The following is a 15345-nucleotide window of genomic DNA, read 5'->3' as shown; positions in this document are numbered from 1 at the left end:
ACTTAACCAAATGAAATCATCAAAAGCAACTGGAATGATGAAATACTCAGAGCTCTATCACAATGGTGGACCTGATCTAATTAAACAACCAACCAAAACTTTTCAATAATATTCTTTTCACTGAAACTACCCCAAATGATTGGCAAAATCTTGCCTATACGTAAGAAAGGGGATGTTCAAAAATGTAAGAATTATAAACCAAATACTTTTCATCGCCACTTTTACAAAATCTTTGTAAAAAGAATACAGACTCATCTAAATGACATTTATGAACAATTAATTGAAGAAGAACAAACTGACTAGAAAAAACAGATCAACAACAGAATATATCTTTACTCTTTGTAGTCTGGCTGAAACTGCATGGGACAAGGAGAGAGACCTCTAATGTGCTTTTGTGGATTTTAAACATGCATTTGATTCCATTAATAGAGACAAACTTATTCAAATATTAACAAAGAAAAGCACACATTTCAAAACACAAAGATTCAATTCAAACTACTATCAGAATAAAAGTGCAGTAGTTCAATATAAAAATATCACAACTAAAAAACTTGAAATCAAATAAGGAATTATGCAAGTATGCTCACTCTCTCCATGCCTTTTTTAACATTTTCATTCAAGAACTTATGAAAGAATTGTCGTCATCTTTGGAGTAAAAAGTCAATGGTAGACCAATCATATACCTATCATATATGCAGATGGTATAGTAATTATAACATATAAAAAATAAAATCTCCAATACGAGTGAACGAGTGCAAAGCTACAAGAAACCTACAGAAATTATAATATGATTATAAATTCAAACAAAAAAAGATAATCAAAATTGGAAGAAAACCAGAAGATATACAAATAACACTTAATCAGGAAATCAGAGAATGAGTTAATGTTTTAATTACAAAGGAGCATATTTGACTTCGAATTTAAATGATATAGCAACCATAAAACACAGTCTGTTCATGGCATAGTCAATGATAAATAAAATTAATAAAATTTGGAAAAATAACAAAATTCCTACAACTCTAAAAATAAAATTATCCAAAAGTATAATACTGCCAACATCTCTCTACAGAGCAGAAACTTGGACCTTACTGGCCATTATGGATCAAATATGCATCCTCATATGCTTTGTATCCATCATATATTTCAATATAACATCAATGGTGTTACAATTTTAATATGCACTTCGCATCAATGATAACCTTGACCTTTTTTTTTAACCACGTCTTAGCATGGTTAAAAAAAAAACTGAGAGGAAACTTTTGGCTTTTGATATGAAATGCATCAGGAAAATAAACAGAACTCACTGGACAGAACATAAGACTGCAGAAATACTGCAAGATTTGAATATCACTAATTGAACAATTCTTAACACAGTTAAAAAACTTCAACTCCACTGGTATGGATACATTGTATGAAGACAGACTTCTCCACCTGGAGGGTACAAGACCAGGGGAAGGCCAAAATTAGAATGGCATAAAGCCCTTAGAAGTGCACTAGGCTTTCAAAGCTGTTAACATAAGAAAAAGCTTGCTTTGGACAGAGAAGTGTGAAAGGCTCTATCCATGAGGGACTCAACCTGTCTTGAGAATGGAAGAGAAGAAAAATAGCTTTTCAATTTCAAAAAGATGAAGAAACTGTGATCCTTAACAGTATGATTTTTTTTAATGATTCTTACTAGAGCTTATCTTGTCAATTTCACAATTGCTTATGTCAAATTTACTGTGGTACATGTGTTTTCAAATTATGATTACTGAAATCAGTGTTTAGTTATTTTATATACTGATACATAACTTTTTTAAAAAAACAGATAAAAGTAGGATCATGTGATTTTTTTTCAAACTGAATTCAAGATCTCTCTCTCTCTCTAACATATAGATATAAATATGAAATACAACTATACAGTATTCTGATGACATAATACAACTGCATTGTATCATATCATCAAAATACTCTTTGTACTACTTACCAAGGGCAAACTGCAAATTCGTAGCCACACTTGTATTTAATGGAACAGTAATCTATTAATAAAAAAAAGCATATTACTAGTAAATGAATAAGCTAGCAAAATATTTACATCCATTAAAACAGTGTTTCTCAAAATTTTCTAGCTGTAGTCCACTTGGTTAAAGCATATAAATTATAAGCCTGCTAGTTCCAATAGCCCACCAATAGGGCATATTTTACTACCAGAGGTGAGTCTTCATATGCTGCTCCAAAGAGCAAAATTGTAGAGTGGTTAACACTGACAAACTTAATATTTTATTATTATTATTATCTGATCTCCATGGAGATCAGATGCTGATCATCAAACCATGCCTTAAACCCATTCACAGTCTCTGCACTCACCACACTCACAGTGCAATCCACTCACCAATTATTCTCCATGCAAAGAACCTGCTTCTCACTCCCTGCTCATACCCTCCTTATACTGCTTCCAAGGATGGCCTCTTGCACTACCCTTGTCTCCCTCTACTCTATGAAAAATCTTCTCCAAATTAATCTGGTAATATGTCTCTATCATATCCCCCCCCCCTCTCTTTTAAGGTTACATGGTGGTCAGCATTCATAGTTACAGGCAGCACTCGGTTTACGTCTCACTTCTGTTCCTGAAAAAACGGGCGTAAACCAAATCGGCATAAAACGAACCCAATTTTAATGGATGATACAAAGTTATGTTTTACACGGTCAAAAAATATGCACATGAAGTATGTGTAACATTATTATATTTAAAGCTTTGATAATACATACATATATATTTGTTAAAATAAAATTATTAATAATGAAAACAAAACAAAATTATATACAAAAAAATATGAAACTTCAAAAAGACATTACATATTTCTATGTTGAAGTTCCTGGTTTTGGATCACCTGCATTTTGTTTGAAAAAAGTATCAAATGTCAACTGCCTAGATTTTCTTTTTCTTTCTTTAAGGCGTTCAGTGTAAGGTCGAATAGATGGGATTACACTCCTTTTTACGTTCGCATTCTGTTCCCAATCGTGGTCCATTTCACAGAGTTCATCAGTCAATGTCTCTATGCTTGCAAGGATACACTGTAAATCGGCTGTTTTCATATCTCTCAGAGGACCTTCTTCTTTTTTTTTCTCCTCCTTTGGATGTTGACTTAATTGTTCGACTAATTCTTTTAAGTCTTCATTGGAAAGAGGTTTATCATGGCTCTCTAAGACTTTAGTCACATCTTCAACTGTAATATCATCCAATCCCACCTCTCATGCAAACTTGGTAATGTCGTCAATAACATTCTCCTCTTGCTCTAATTCCTCGAAGTCATGCATAAATGCTGGAAAAAGTTTTCGCCATGCTCCTTTTAAACACTTTGCTAACACTTCGTTCCAAGGCTGCCTTGATGTTGTTAATTCCCTTCAAAATATCGAATGACCGCCAATAGTCTTTAATAGTTTTTCCTGAAGTGTCCAAGACTCTTACCATTTCCATAAATGTCATACAGAGGTAATAGGCTTTGAAGATTGATATAATCCCCTGATCCATCAGTTGCAAAAGCGATGTTGTGTTTGGAGCCATGTAAATGATCTTGACATCCAATGGTGTTCTTACTTCAACAAGGTTTTGAGGATGTCCAGGGGCATTATCCAAGAGAAGCAATGCCGTGGCTGGCAAATCATTTTCTTTACAGAAGCGAAGCATGGTAGGACAAAAATAATTTGTGTACCAATAAACTTATGTAGGTAAAAAAAAATCTATAAAAATGTCTTGTGTAACCCAAGCTTTTTTGTTTCATTTCCAATAGACTGGCAGCATGGATTTTAGACCCTTGAAGGCAAGTGGTGTCTGTGAGTGGTACACCAACATTTGTTTATGCTTCAAAGTTCCAGAGACATTTACATCCAACACAAACGTAAGTCTATCTTTTGTAACTTTAAAACCTGGAGCGGAACGTTCTTCACAGGAAATGAAGGTGCGTGATGGCAATTTTTTCCAGTAGAGCCCAGTCTCGTCAACATTAAAAATGAGATCAGGAGGATAACTTCCTTGTTCTACACAGTCTTGAAATTCTTTAGGAAAAGCAGCTGCTGCCACAACATCTGCATTTGCTGCCTCACCACATAATTTGACACTATGACACTTACTTCAAGACTTAAATCTCACGAACCCACCACTGCTTCCTAAAAATGGTTCTTCGTCTCCATCTGTCTTTTTAAGATCCTCAAAAATTTTTTTTTGCTTTCTGTTATAACAGCCTGCGTCAAAGGAATGTTTTTCTGATTCAAGTCATTCACCCATAATGATAATAATTTTTCCATTTTTTGATGAAGTTTACCCCTGCTATAGCTTATGTTTTGCATTTAGTACTGCCGTAGATTGTTGCACAGAACTGTTTAATTCTATCTGCATTTTTCATAATTGTAGTAACAGTCGATGGAGATAAGTTCATACTTCTACAGACATTAGTATGTGTCTGTCCATCTTCCATTCATTGAATCACCTCCATCTTCTTTTCAAGTGTGATTGATTTCCACACCTTCTTAACACCAAGTTCTGCTAACTTTTCTGCACTTCTTTTATCAGACATGGTATGTAATTATGTACTTTATCAATTTAAATACTTATGTATGTAAAAAAAAAATTAAATAGAACTATTAAGTAGATTCAACAATAAAACTAGGTTTGATACATATACATCATAGTAGCTCGGTAAACCTCAAACACTTAGAGTGCCTGCTAGCGTCGTTTCTCAGTCAGCCCACACTACAGTAAGAAAGCATGAGAAGGCATCGGCGTTATTGTGAATCGGCGTAAATTGAACCGAGGGCTGCCTGTACCTTGCTTAATATTAGGAAAGTAACAATCAATGTTTCAACCTTTGTATTGAGGTCATAATCAGGAAAATACATATATATAACAACCAAGCTACATGCTACTGCACTATACAAAGGTGAAATGAATCTAAAGTTTTGATCAATTTTGAAATGAATCAAAATCCTCTTAACAAAGGTTCATTAATCTTTTACCTAGCCTAACCTCTTGTAGAAAAAATAAATTAATAATATTAAATTTAAATAAATATATAAATAGATTTAAAAAATGAAATTAAAAAAAAAACAGATAAGTATAAAAATAAATTAAAATTGAATTTAAAAAAAAATAAAAAATAATACAAAATATTTTTTAAAATATTTTATTAAATTAAAAACAGAATTACATTAAATATTTCTAAAGTCCTCTCGTATTGGGATTTTCTTCTGGGCTTGTTCCAGTTGCTATGAGGGTTGCAGATGGGTCCTCCACATTCTTGGAATGATTAATCCGTCATTTTTGTTCAGGTTTGGATGGTGCTTTAGCATTTCACAGGCTTCTTCGAACTTTCTCTCAAACCAGGTTTTGGTGCAATGTAGGGACTTGGTGCCTTTCCAGTCAATTCTATGGTATGTTTGGAGTGCATGGTCGGATAGGCCTGTTTTACCATAATGGAAGTGTTTAATGTGTTGTTTGTATTCATCTTTTCTGATTAGGATTGTGCGTACTGTTTCCCCTATGTAGGTTAGGTTACATGAACTTGGATTTTGTAAACCCCTGGGTGGGCCAGGTATGGAAGAAGATCTTTTCCTTTCTTTAACTGTCAACTTCAGGTTGTCTAACTTTCCTAATAGTGAAGCCATGTTTCTCAGAGATGTTGTCGCATCTTTCTACAAAAAACCTTCCATAAAGAGTTTATTTAAAAAAAAAAAAAAAAAAGTATGCTGGAAAGGAATTAATGAAACCATCCAAGTTATATTATTAAATTCCAGTATTTATTCAGTAGTGATCTCATTTCATCTTCTTTATACCCTCTTTTACCTTGCTGTGTGAAGGGTTTATTAATCATCAGACCTCAAACCATTCACAGGATAGGGTGATTCTCAAGGCCGGTTTGCCTGCTTTGTGAGATGAAAAACCCCAGGATAAACTGGGGGAAAAAACCCTACTGTCCATGCCCAAGACCGGCTAACTTGGCTATGGTTAAGGAAGATCCTTCAGCTCCTCATGTCATTGATAGGAATCGAACCTAGGACACTCCTTCCCCAGGCATATGGTTGTGAAGCGCACAGTCACTAGGCTAACTGCATGGACTCAGTAGTGATAATATTAATTAATATTTAAAGAAAGAATATAGAAAATGAATTCTGTTTTCAGCAAATATATTGGTAAAGCGTCAAACATGACAGAGAATTTATCTGAGTACAACTTTCGGCACTTGAGTTGCCTCGGTACTGCACTACTTGATACTGGATACTGTACTGCACTACTTGATACTGCACTGAATATTGGTGCATTTGATTAGTGCATTTGGTTTCACTGATTTCAAATCTAATTTAAAATATCTGGGTTGCTTCAGAGGATGGGTGGAAAACTTAAGAGGACAACTCCAATGCAAAAGGTTGTACTCTCATAAGCTGTCACATTGAAAACTTTATAGTTTCAATATATTCGGCTAATAAAAGAATGTATTTTTAATATCCTTTCTTTAAACAGTACCCCTTGATTGACTGAAGCCTTTAAGTTTGTTTGTAAATATTTATAAATTAATGACATTTTAAATTATACACAGAATTTATCCTATTTTGATAAGGAAAGAAGTTACACTCGCCTTCATATCAAACTTTTTTTTTTGCATGAATTTGTTTGTTTTAGACATAAACTGCTCTTTTAATAACAAAATGTATACCCACTAAAGTTCGTGAATGTAGACTGCAAAAAAAAGCTGCCTTCCCGTGTAGTACACTTCCACAATGCTCACCAACTTTGGGATTTGACAAAGTAGACCAGAGAGTAGAATCAAGTCCATCCTGAAATTCAAAATCTTCCCTGAAAACAAAACCTGATTTGTGAATTCCTGCCAACATTGTCTGCAAATCATCTTTTCGTTCATCTGCAAAAATAAAAACATATATATATATATATATATATAATGTTTCATCAACTAAGAGTTATAATAGCAAAACAAATAATACACGCATTGATTCTTACTATATCTTACAAACAATTGTACAGAATTATACTTTCCTTTACATGTGTTTAAAATGTACATAAGTGCATTTCATTTACATAAGGGCTTCATGTGTCCTCCAGGGTGTCTTTTTTCTAGTTACAAAATACCACTAATTTACAGGGCTCGACACATTATGCAAATCCCCTACTTGTTACCCAAAACATTTACTCACCCAAGACCCCCATTTTTTAAACAATATGACCAATAAGGTCAACAGGAGTTCCACAGAATGATTAATAATGCTGTATCATATTGTAGAGGTTATTTTATTCACTTTTGTTATTAAATAAAAATATTCTGTTTTGTCCATTTTGGAGTTACTCACCAGCTAGCGAAATCTACTTACCATGGAAAGTAGGCAAGATATTTGTCAAGTCCTGCTGATTTATCTCAAATATGCAATAGGCTATATTAAAAAGGCACTTTTAGAGTTGTGTTTTCTGGATAATTTCTGGCCAAGCATTTTTTGTGAGAACTGAATGCCTCATGAAACTTAAATGGCTTCACTTTGAAAAATCTTTGAAAATCTTGTAGTAATGTAGATTTCTTGTAGTAATGTAGATCTTTGAAAATCTTTGAAAATCTTGTAGTAATGTAGTAATGTAGAACCTTATGTTAGCAGCCCCAGGATATTTTTATTTACATTATAAAAGGCAACATCATCTTCATAGTTTAACTACTTGAATTTTTTGTCTTGGAAATTTTTTGTCTTGGAAAGCAAGTCTTAATAGACTATTTTACTTCACACAACAGAACTGTTCTCTCTCTATTATTTTCAACACTTTTGGATCCTTACATCTACCTTTGCTTGTGCATCATTTTACAAAAAAAGTGTAGGTCATGTGTCCTTTCATTTATTGTTCATAATGAAGGGTGAATTTATATAACTTACCATAAAAAATAATTAAGGATAAACAATAAAATTAATGAAAACAATGCAGAAGTAGTTAACACTCGCTATAGAAACAGACTCGCTTTTCACGATATAATGTTAGCTGTATCATCATCAGTCTCCAACTCATCTTTGCAAGATAATTGTATTTTTTTTAACAACAGTATTAAAAAGCTTTCTCATTATGTTAAACGTTCAAGTATATAATTACACTAAGGCAAATCCATGTTGTAAACTGTTAAAATAAGCTTATATCAATACTATATTACAACTGAACATCTCTTAAAACATTAAAGAGGATGTAAGAAAAATAAAAAATAATATAAATTCATCTTATCTTGTATTACAGTTGGCAATGAAACAAATGAAAATCAGTTTAAATAATTTTTTTGTTTTTGTTGTTGTTGTTTAATGGTATCTCTGATTTCTGTGAGAAATATTGTGATGACTTGCTAGTCATGCAAAATAAAATGTTGTTTGGGAATTCTTGATTATTTTTTTCAAATTTAACCAGTGAATGCCAAGTAGATTTAAATTCAGAACAGAAGGTGAGAAATAAAAAATAGTGTCACCCTTTTCATCACAGACTGGAATTACTTTATCTTTTGAAAATGGCAGCAAGGCATATCTTGGAGAATATCTTTATGTAAGCCTAACTTTTAGAATGTGGGAGGGGAGAAAAACTCTGTGTTGGAATAAAACTTCTTTGATAAATTTACGGCAGTTGCCCGTAATAAAATAACTTCATCGTGAATAAGAATAATATCTTAAAATGAAAAAAAAAAGTGTAAATTATATGAAGAAAATAAGATAATATATTTGAATGAATTTAGAATGCTACTGAAAATTCACTTGCCACTTGTTTTCGGATAATTTCAGAGTCCTATATATATGTGTGTGTGTGTGTGTGTGTGTGTTTGTGTGTATAGAAAAGCATTAAGATATTTATTTAAATAACTTTCGCAGCTTACACATATAACAAAAATTATGTAGAATTTATTCAAAACTCCAATATATTTCATCCAACGTGGACATCATCAGGGAGACAGACTGTTAACTACATTCAAAAAAGATTAATCAAAATGATGAGTCATAAATAATACATGTGAGGTGGTTTTTCTTGGGGTGACTACAATAAGCTGCTAGTGAAAGCAGTGAGTGCATCTTCAAGGAGAAGTTAGATAGGTAATCAGATGTTATAAGGCCCAGAAGGGTCCTCCTTCGTTAGTCCTTAGATTCCCTGGAGGAGCTCATAATAATAATAATAATAATTATTATTATTATTATATATGCATAATTATTTTTTATTATTCATGTATTATATAATAATTATTTCAAATCATTTTGACAATAAAAATAGAATTATAACCAATATCCTCCTCTTACAATCATTCTTTCTTCTACTATATTAGCTACACATCAAATTCTAGAAGAGATTTTTCTTCGTCTGATTGCCTAATTGCTGCTCATACTATGCTTGGCTTCTTTACAGTCAACTTCCCAGACTGCTATTTATGTTCTCATTTAACTGATTATTACTTTAAACCTTATGCTGTTTCTATAATACCATGTGACCACTTCATGGTCACTCTTGCCAAAAGGAGGCAGATTCAACACCTCATTCACAACATTCTCTGATAAAACTACCAAATTCAAGAATTTCAGTTCCTGTGTGCCCTTCATTATATACTGCCTAAGGTGGTTGTCTCTCAAAAACTCAATAAAGTAATTTTCCATTGCTTCAAGTTGCCACTGTTGACTTGTAATCTACACAGCTATAATTATAGTTACTCATAATGATCACCTTTCTCTGACTCACTTAGCTTACACATTTTCTTGACAAGAAAAATGTAAGGTCATTTGCCTAAACAGTTTCTTGTCACAATCGTCCACATTTTCAGGCCAACAACAATTCAACTTAAATATCTCATCCTGCTCACATGGGGAAGGACACAAGAAAGTGTCTTATACTTTCTTGGTGGGGCCACTACAAAATTGTGGTGCATGTTTTGCATTGAAACTAAAGCTATGCAGAATAGAAAATTTATTGGTGTTGGAGATATATAAGTAACTTTGCTGAGAAATATAAACTTCCCAGTTGGCCAAGTTGACATAACTGATCTCCGACCAACAAATGCTGGATTCAAGTCATGTGCATGAATGTTTTATTATGAATGTCTTTATGTCAAAGATGAATTCTGCATGGTGTGAGATCTCATCCTGCTAATTGGAGATATAAAGTGACTTGAAAGAGCACCATGTTTGAACTCTTGAGCAAGGTTTACCAATTATGTAAAACAAAAATAATAATAAATATAAAAATAATAATAAATTAAAAAACTTTTAATTTATTAAATCAATTAAAAATATAAAAATAATAAAAAGAATACTGATAAATTTAGTTCATGATATTAATATTTTGTACTTGGAAGTCACATAAAAAAATGGGAGGGAAAGGCTTTAAAGGAATGCAGAGAACTGACAGGGACTTCTGACCTCATGTCTAATCCTCTCATGGTGCACTATATTAGGTATTTACAGAACCAAACTATATTCTTATGGGGTGCTTAAAGGTCAAAGCTGTATAACTGAGAGGAGAACTCCACATAGCCTTTAAAGGAATGCGGAGAACCGACCAGGGCTTCTGACCTAATGTCCAATCCTCACCTTCTCGTGGTGCACCCTGTTGGGTATCTACTTGGATACTGAACGGACGAGGATGGGCTGGCAATTTGAGATTTAGCCGACCAAATTGTATTCTTATTGGATAAACCAAAATAAAAAATGATGGTACAACATGACAAAATTTCATGGCGGATGGGATGTCGCCCGGTTAAACAAGGCCCCCGTTGTTTTCGCCAGGGAACCAGGGTGAACAGCGAAAAGTCAGCTACTGGAACAAATCTGAAAACAAACCCCAACTCAACATCACCAGAGTTAAAGATCGGTACTATCAATGTCAGAAGCCTGAATAGCAAAGAAATGGAGCTAGCTGAGGAATTAGATACATACCAGATCGACATAATAGGGGTGACTGAAACAAAAAAGACCAAAACTGGTGAGATCTTTCTGAGCAATAAATACAAAATGTTATATTCAGGCAATGACAATCAACGAAAAGAAGTAGCCATAGTATTCAACACAAAATACGAGGCTAATCTTCTTGAATGGCAGTCAGTCTCAAGTAGAGTAATGTGGGCAAATATGAGAATAGGGAACTGGACAATGATACTTATTTGTGCCTATGGTCCCACAGAAGGTTCTACTAAGGTAGAAGTAGAGGAATTTTTTGAGGCTTCAGAAAAAGCAACTGACACAATGAAAAAAGAAAAGTTGGTCCTTGTTGGGGATCTAAATAGCAGAGTAGGAAATGTTTGTGAGACATACAAAAATATTTTGGGAAAATATGGAGAAAAGAGCAAAGCTAATAATAATGGCAAATAGCTGTTGGATTTCTGCTCAGAACATGGACTGGTTATTACTAACACCATGTTCCAACATAAAAATGTCCACAAATTCACATGGAGAGAAGAGGCTAGGAATAAGAAAAGTCTCATTGACTATGTTATTGTTGATAGTGATGTTTTCTCCCTTGTGCAGGACACCAGAGTGTACAGAGGATTTGAAATTGGAAGTGATCACTATTTAGTCTTGAGCAGGATAAAATTGAATTTCATATTGAAAAGAATAACATGTAAGAAAGTTTTAATGCGAATAAAAGTTCAGCAGCTCTCAGATGTGAACTGTAGACTAAAATACACAAAGATTATCGAAGAAAAAATGAAAGAGTTTGAGAACAGGAATCAAACCTTGGAGATTCAGTGGCAAACTCTGAAGAAAACATTTGATTCAGCCAGAGAGGCATGTGGTGAGGTTGTCGGTAAGGATAAAAAAATCAGAACTCCCTGGTGGACACAGGAAGTTAGAGAGGCAGTGAAGGAAAAGAAGAAAGCATATCAAAAGTTCCTGGCAAATAAGTCAGCTTGTGCTCTTAGAGAATATAGAGACATATGCAAGAATGCTAAACACTGTGTAAAACTAGCTAAACAAAAGTCATGGGAGGACTTTGGCCAGAATATAGAAAATAAATATCAAGAAGGTGGCAAAATATTCTGGAGGTTGTTGAAGAAGCTTAAGAATGGAGGAAAGAGTGCTGTAAAAGGAATTAGAAATGATAATGGTGACATGAAAATGGGAGAAAAAGATATCCTTGAAGTATGGAGTAATTACTTTGAAAAACTGCTAAATGAAACAAACAGTGATAACAGCACAGTGGTAAAAAACACTCAACAGGCATGCAGTCAGGAATACATATCCATACTTAAAGTAGAAAAAGCCATGAAAGGCTTGAAATGTGGAAAGGCAGCAAGAGTAGATGATATTCGACCAGAAATGCTGAAGTATGGTGGTATAAGAGTCTTACAATGGCTGCACTGCATAGATCAGAAAGCCTGGACAGAGGGACGAATTCCCGATGATTGGAGTAGAGCTCTCATAGTACCCATATATAAAAAGGGAAATAAAACAGAATGTGAGAATTACAGAGGTATTTCCCTACTGAGTGTTCCTGGCAAGATCTATGCAAGTATACTTGAGAAACGGTTGAGAAGATTTGTGGAAGAAAAGCTTGGTGAAGAACAAGCTGGATTCAGGCCAAATAGAGGCTGTCAGGATCAGATCTTCACTTTACGACAAATAGTCGAGAAAGCGTGGGAATATAATAAAGATCTGTATTTAAGTTTTGTCGATTTGGAAAAGGCATATGACAAGGTGCCAAGAGAGAAGCTATTCGATACTCTGCAGTTATATGGTGTCAATGGGGCATTATATCAAGCAATACTTAGTCTTTATTTGAGTTGTAAGTCAGCAGTTAGAATTGAAGGACGTACAGGAAAATGGTATATTGTTAAATCTGGTGTGAGACAAGGATGCACATTATCCCCTCTGTTATTCATTATCTATATGGATCACATTATGAAGGAAAGTGGTATTAAACATGATATCAAAATTGGAGATGTTAATGTCAGCTCTTTGCTTTATGCGGATGATGTTATACTTCTAAATAAATCTGCAACAAGTCTGCAAGATTCTCTGACTAAATTGAATAGCTGTTGTAATAGATATGGTATGAAGGTCAGCAATAAAAAGACAAAGACAATGAAAATAGGCAGAATCATTGAAAATGTCAACTGTGTTGTGAATGGAGAACCTGTGGAACAAGTAAAACATTTCAGCTATTTAGGCACGATTTTTACTGAAGATGGTAAATTAAATATAGAAATAGATAACAGAATCAGCAAAGCTGGTATGGTGGGAAGTCAATTGAATAAATTCATATGGAATAAGAGAGAAATTAGTCGGAACACTAAATTAGCTGTATACAAGACAGTGTTCAAACCAGTTTTAACTTATGGATCTGAGAGCTGGGTCAGAAGTAAAACACTTGACCAAAGACTAGAGACCACAAATATGAGAGTCCTGAGAAAGATTATAGGCGTGAACAGATGGCGTCAATGGCAATATCATATTAAAACGAGGATATTAGGAAAGCACTTGACACTGTCAGCATCCAGGAATGTGTTAGCAGAGCTAATCTCAGGTGGTATGGTGACTTAAACAGAATGGGCGAGGAAAGATTAGCAAAACAAGTGTTCTCTGACAGGTTGGCAGCAAAACGACCCAGAGGAAGACCAAGATATAGGTGGATTGATATGGTACAAAGTGCCTTAGACGATAGAAATATAAGATCTGATAATGTTGGAGTCTTGATAAGTAACAGACTGATTTGGAGGAAAATTGTAGATAGGAAATTAATAATGATGTAATTTTTTTCATGTAGTACTATCATATCCTGTACACCCCTTGAGGGTACATGGCAGGAATTTGATGATGATGATGATGATGAACTATATTCTTATTGGCTAAACCAACAATGAAAAATGACAGTACAACATGACAGATTTTCACACTAGCTGGAGGTGTCTAACAAGATATCCCAGTTAAACAAGACTCTAGCTGTTTACATCAGGGAATCATAGCAACAGCACAAAGTCAGCTACTGGAACATTTCCCAGAATACATCTTAACTGAACATCAGCAGAGTTCAAGATTGATACTATCAATGGAAAAAGAAATGGAACCAACAGAAGAATTGGATAAGTACCAGATTGACATAATAGGTATGACTGATATATCCTTTATCCATTGTCTATATTCATTCTTAACAACATTTATTCACTACCACAATCAGCTGGTTGAAAGAGTTTTTGAAAAGGGGAGGAGACGAATGGTTAAGTCCCAATGGATAATTTAGTAACTGAGCAACCATTTTGTAAAAAATGAGAAACCATATTTTCATCAAAATTATTTTAAAAGAATCAAGAAAAATAGTAATATCTTATATATCTTAATTTCTATTATGCAATTATATAAACATACCTCCTGCTTCACAGAGTTGGAGGGCCAATGTATCTTTAAACATTACTTCTTGTCCTAATGTGGCTGTGGCACTATTGAAAGATTGAGTTTAAAAAAAAATACTTAAATATTAGTATAATTAATCATCTAATGCATAACATAATAGATATTTGGAACATATATTTTAATATAAAAAAGAAATATTGAACCTAATTACATTAGCTTCAATGGTCTGTCACAGTCAAGTAACTTGTTTTCACAAAAACCTAATTAATGCTACAAAAGTTAATTCTGAAAATAAATATAAAAACAGAGGAAAACTCACATAAAAAAACTTATTTATTATAAAATTTTGCCTAAGTGTCATAGTCATCTTCATTACAGATCAGATCATAGAATAGCAAATAAACAATAACAGACAATTTTAAAAAGCATCACCTATATAGCTGATGTAAGATAACCAAAAAAGGAGAAGAAGAAAAAAAAAAGATACACACACACGCATAATATTTTTATACGACTTCTAAGTACAAAATGTTAAACCTGTAGCACATTAATATCTAAACTAAATTTATTATTATTCTTTTTATATATAAAAATATACACAGACCATTGGACCTGTTTAAGTTATGGCAATTAAGTAAAGTTTCATGTTTCTTTATAAAGATATTTTCTACAAGGAAATGCCTTTTATGAAGGATTCTTGTCTTGTGTTAAATATATATATATATATATATATTTTTTTTTTTTTTTTTGGTTAGTTATCTTACATTAGTATCACCTATATAGTTATCTTACATTACTATATAGGTGATACTTTTTAGAATTTTATATTATTGTTTATTTGACATTCTATGATCCTGTACTGAAGATGCCTATGACAATTAAGCAAAAATGTTTAATTAAATAAGTTTTTTACATGAGTTTTCCTCTGTTTTTATATTTATTTTGATTATGCCTACTCACAGTATTCAATTATTGACACAGATAATTAATTCCATCTATGTACTCTGCAAGATCTATCAA

The 15345-nt window shown here is 33.3% G+C and overlaps 1 protein-coding gene across 1 annotated transcript in view; it reads right to left on the bottom strand.

Annotated features, from left to right (window-relative positions):
* LOC150108407 (reelin-like) overlaps positions 1-15345 on the bottom strand; it is a 920570-nt gene that overhangs the window by 829710 nt on the left and 75515 nt on the right. The window contains exons 4-6 of the mRNA XM_090390755.1: positions 14341-14411; positions 6691-6890; positions 1967-2018 (exon numbers count right to left, since the gene is read on the bottom strand). Coding sequence (XP_090246881.1) covers positions 1967-2018; positions 6691-6890; positions 14341-14411 — 323 coding nt within the window. The remainder of the gene's footprint in view (positions 1-1966; positions 2019-6690; positions 6891-14340; positions 14412-15345) is intronic.

Source organism: Typopeltis vanoorti, chromosome 3 (genome assembly GCF_054136105.1).
Source record: "Typopeltis vanoorti isolate ZY-2024b chromosome 3, IOZ_Tvanoo_1.0, whole genome shotgun sequence".
In the NCBI taxonomy this organism is placed as follows: domain Eukaryota; kingdom Metazoa; phylum Arthropoda; class Arachnida; order Uropygi; family Thelyphonidae; genus Typopeltis; species Typopeltis vanoorti.
Note: the sequence above shows the minus strand (reverse complement) of the source record. Positions and strands in the feature narration are given on the sequence as shown.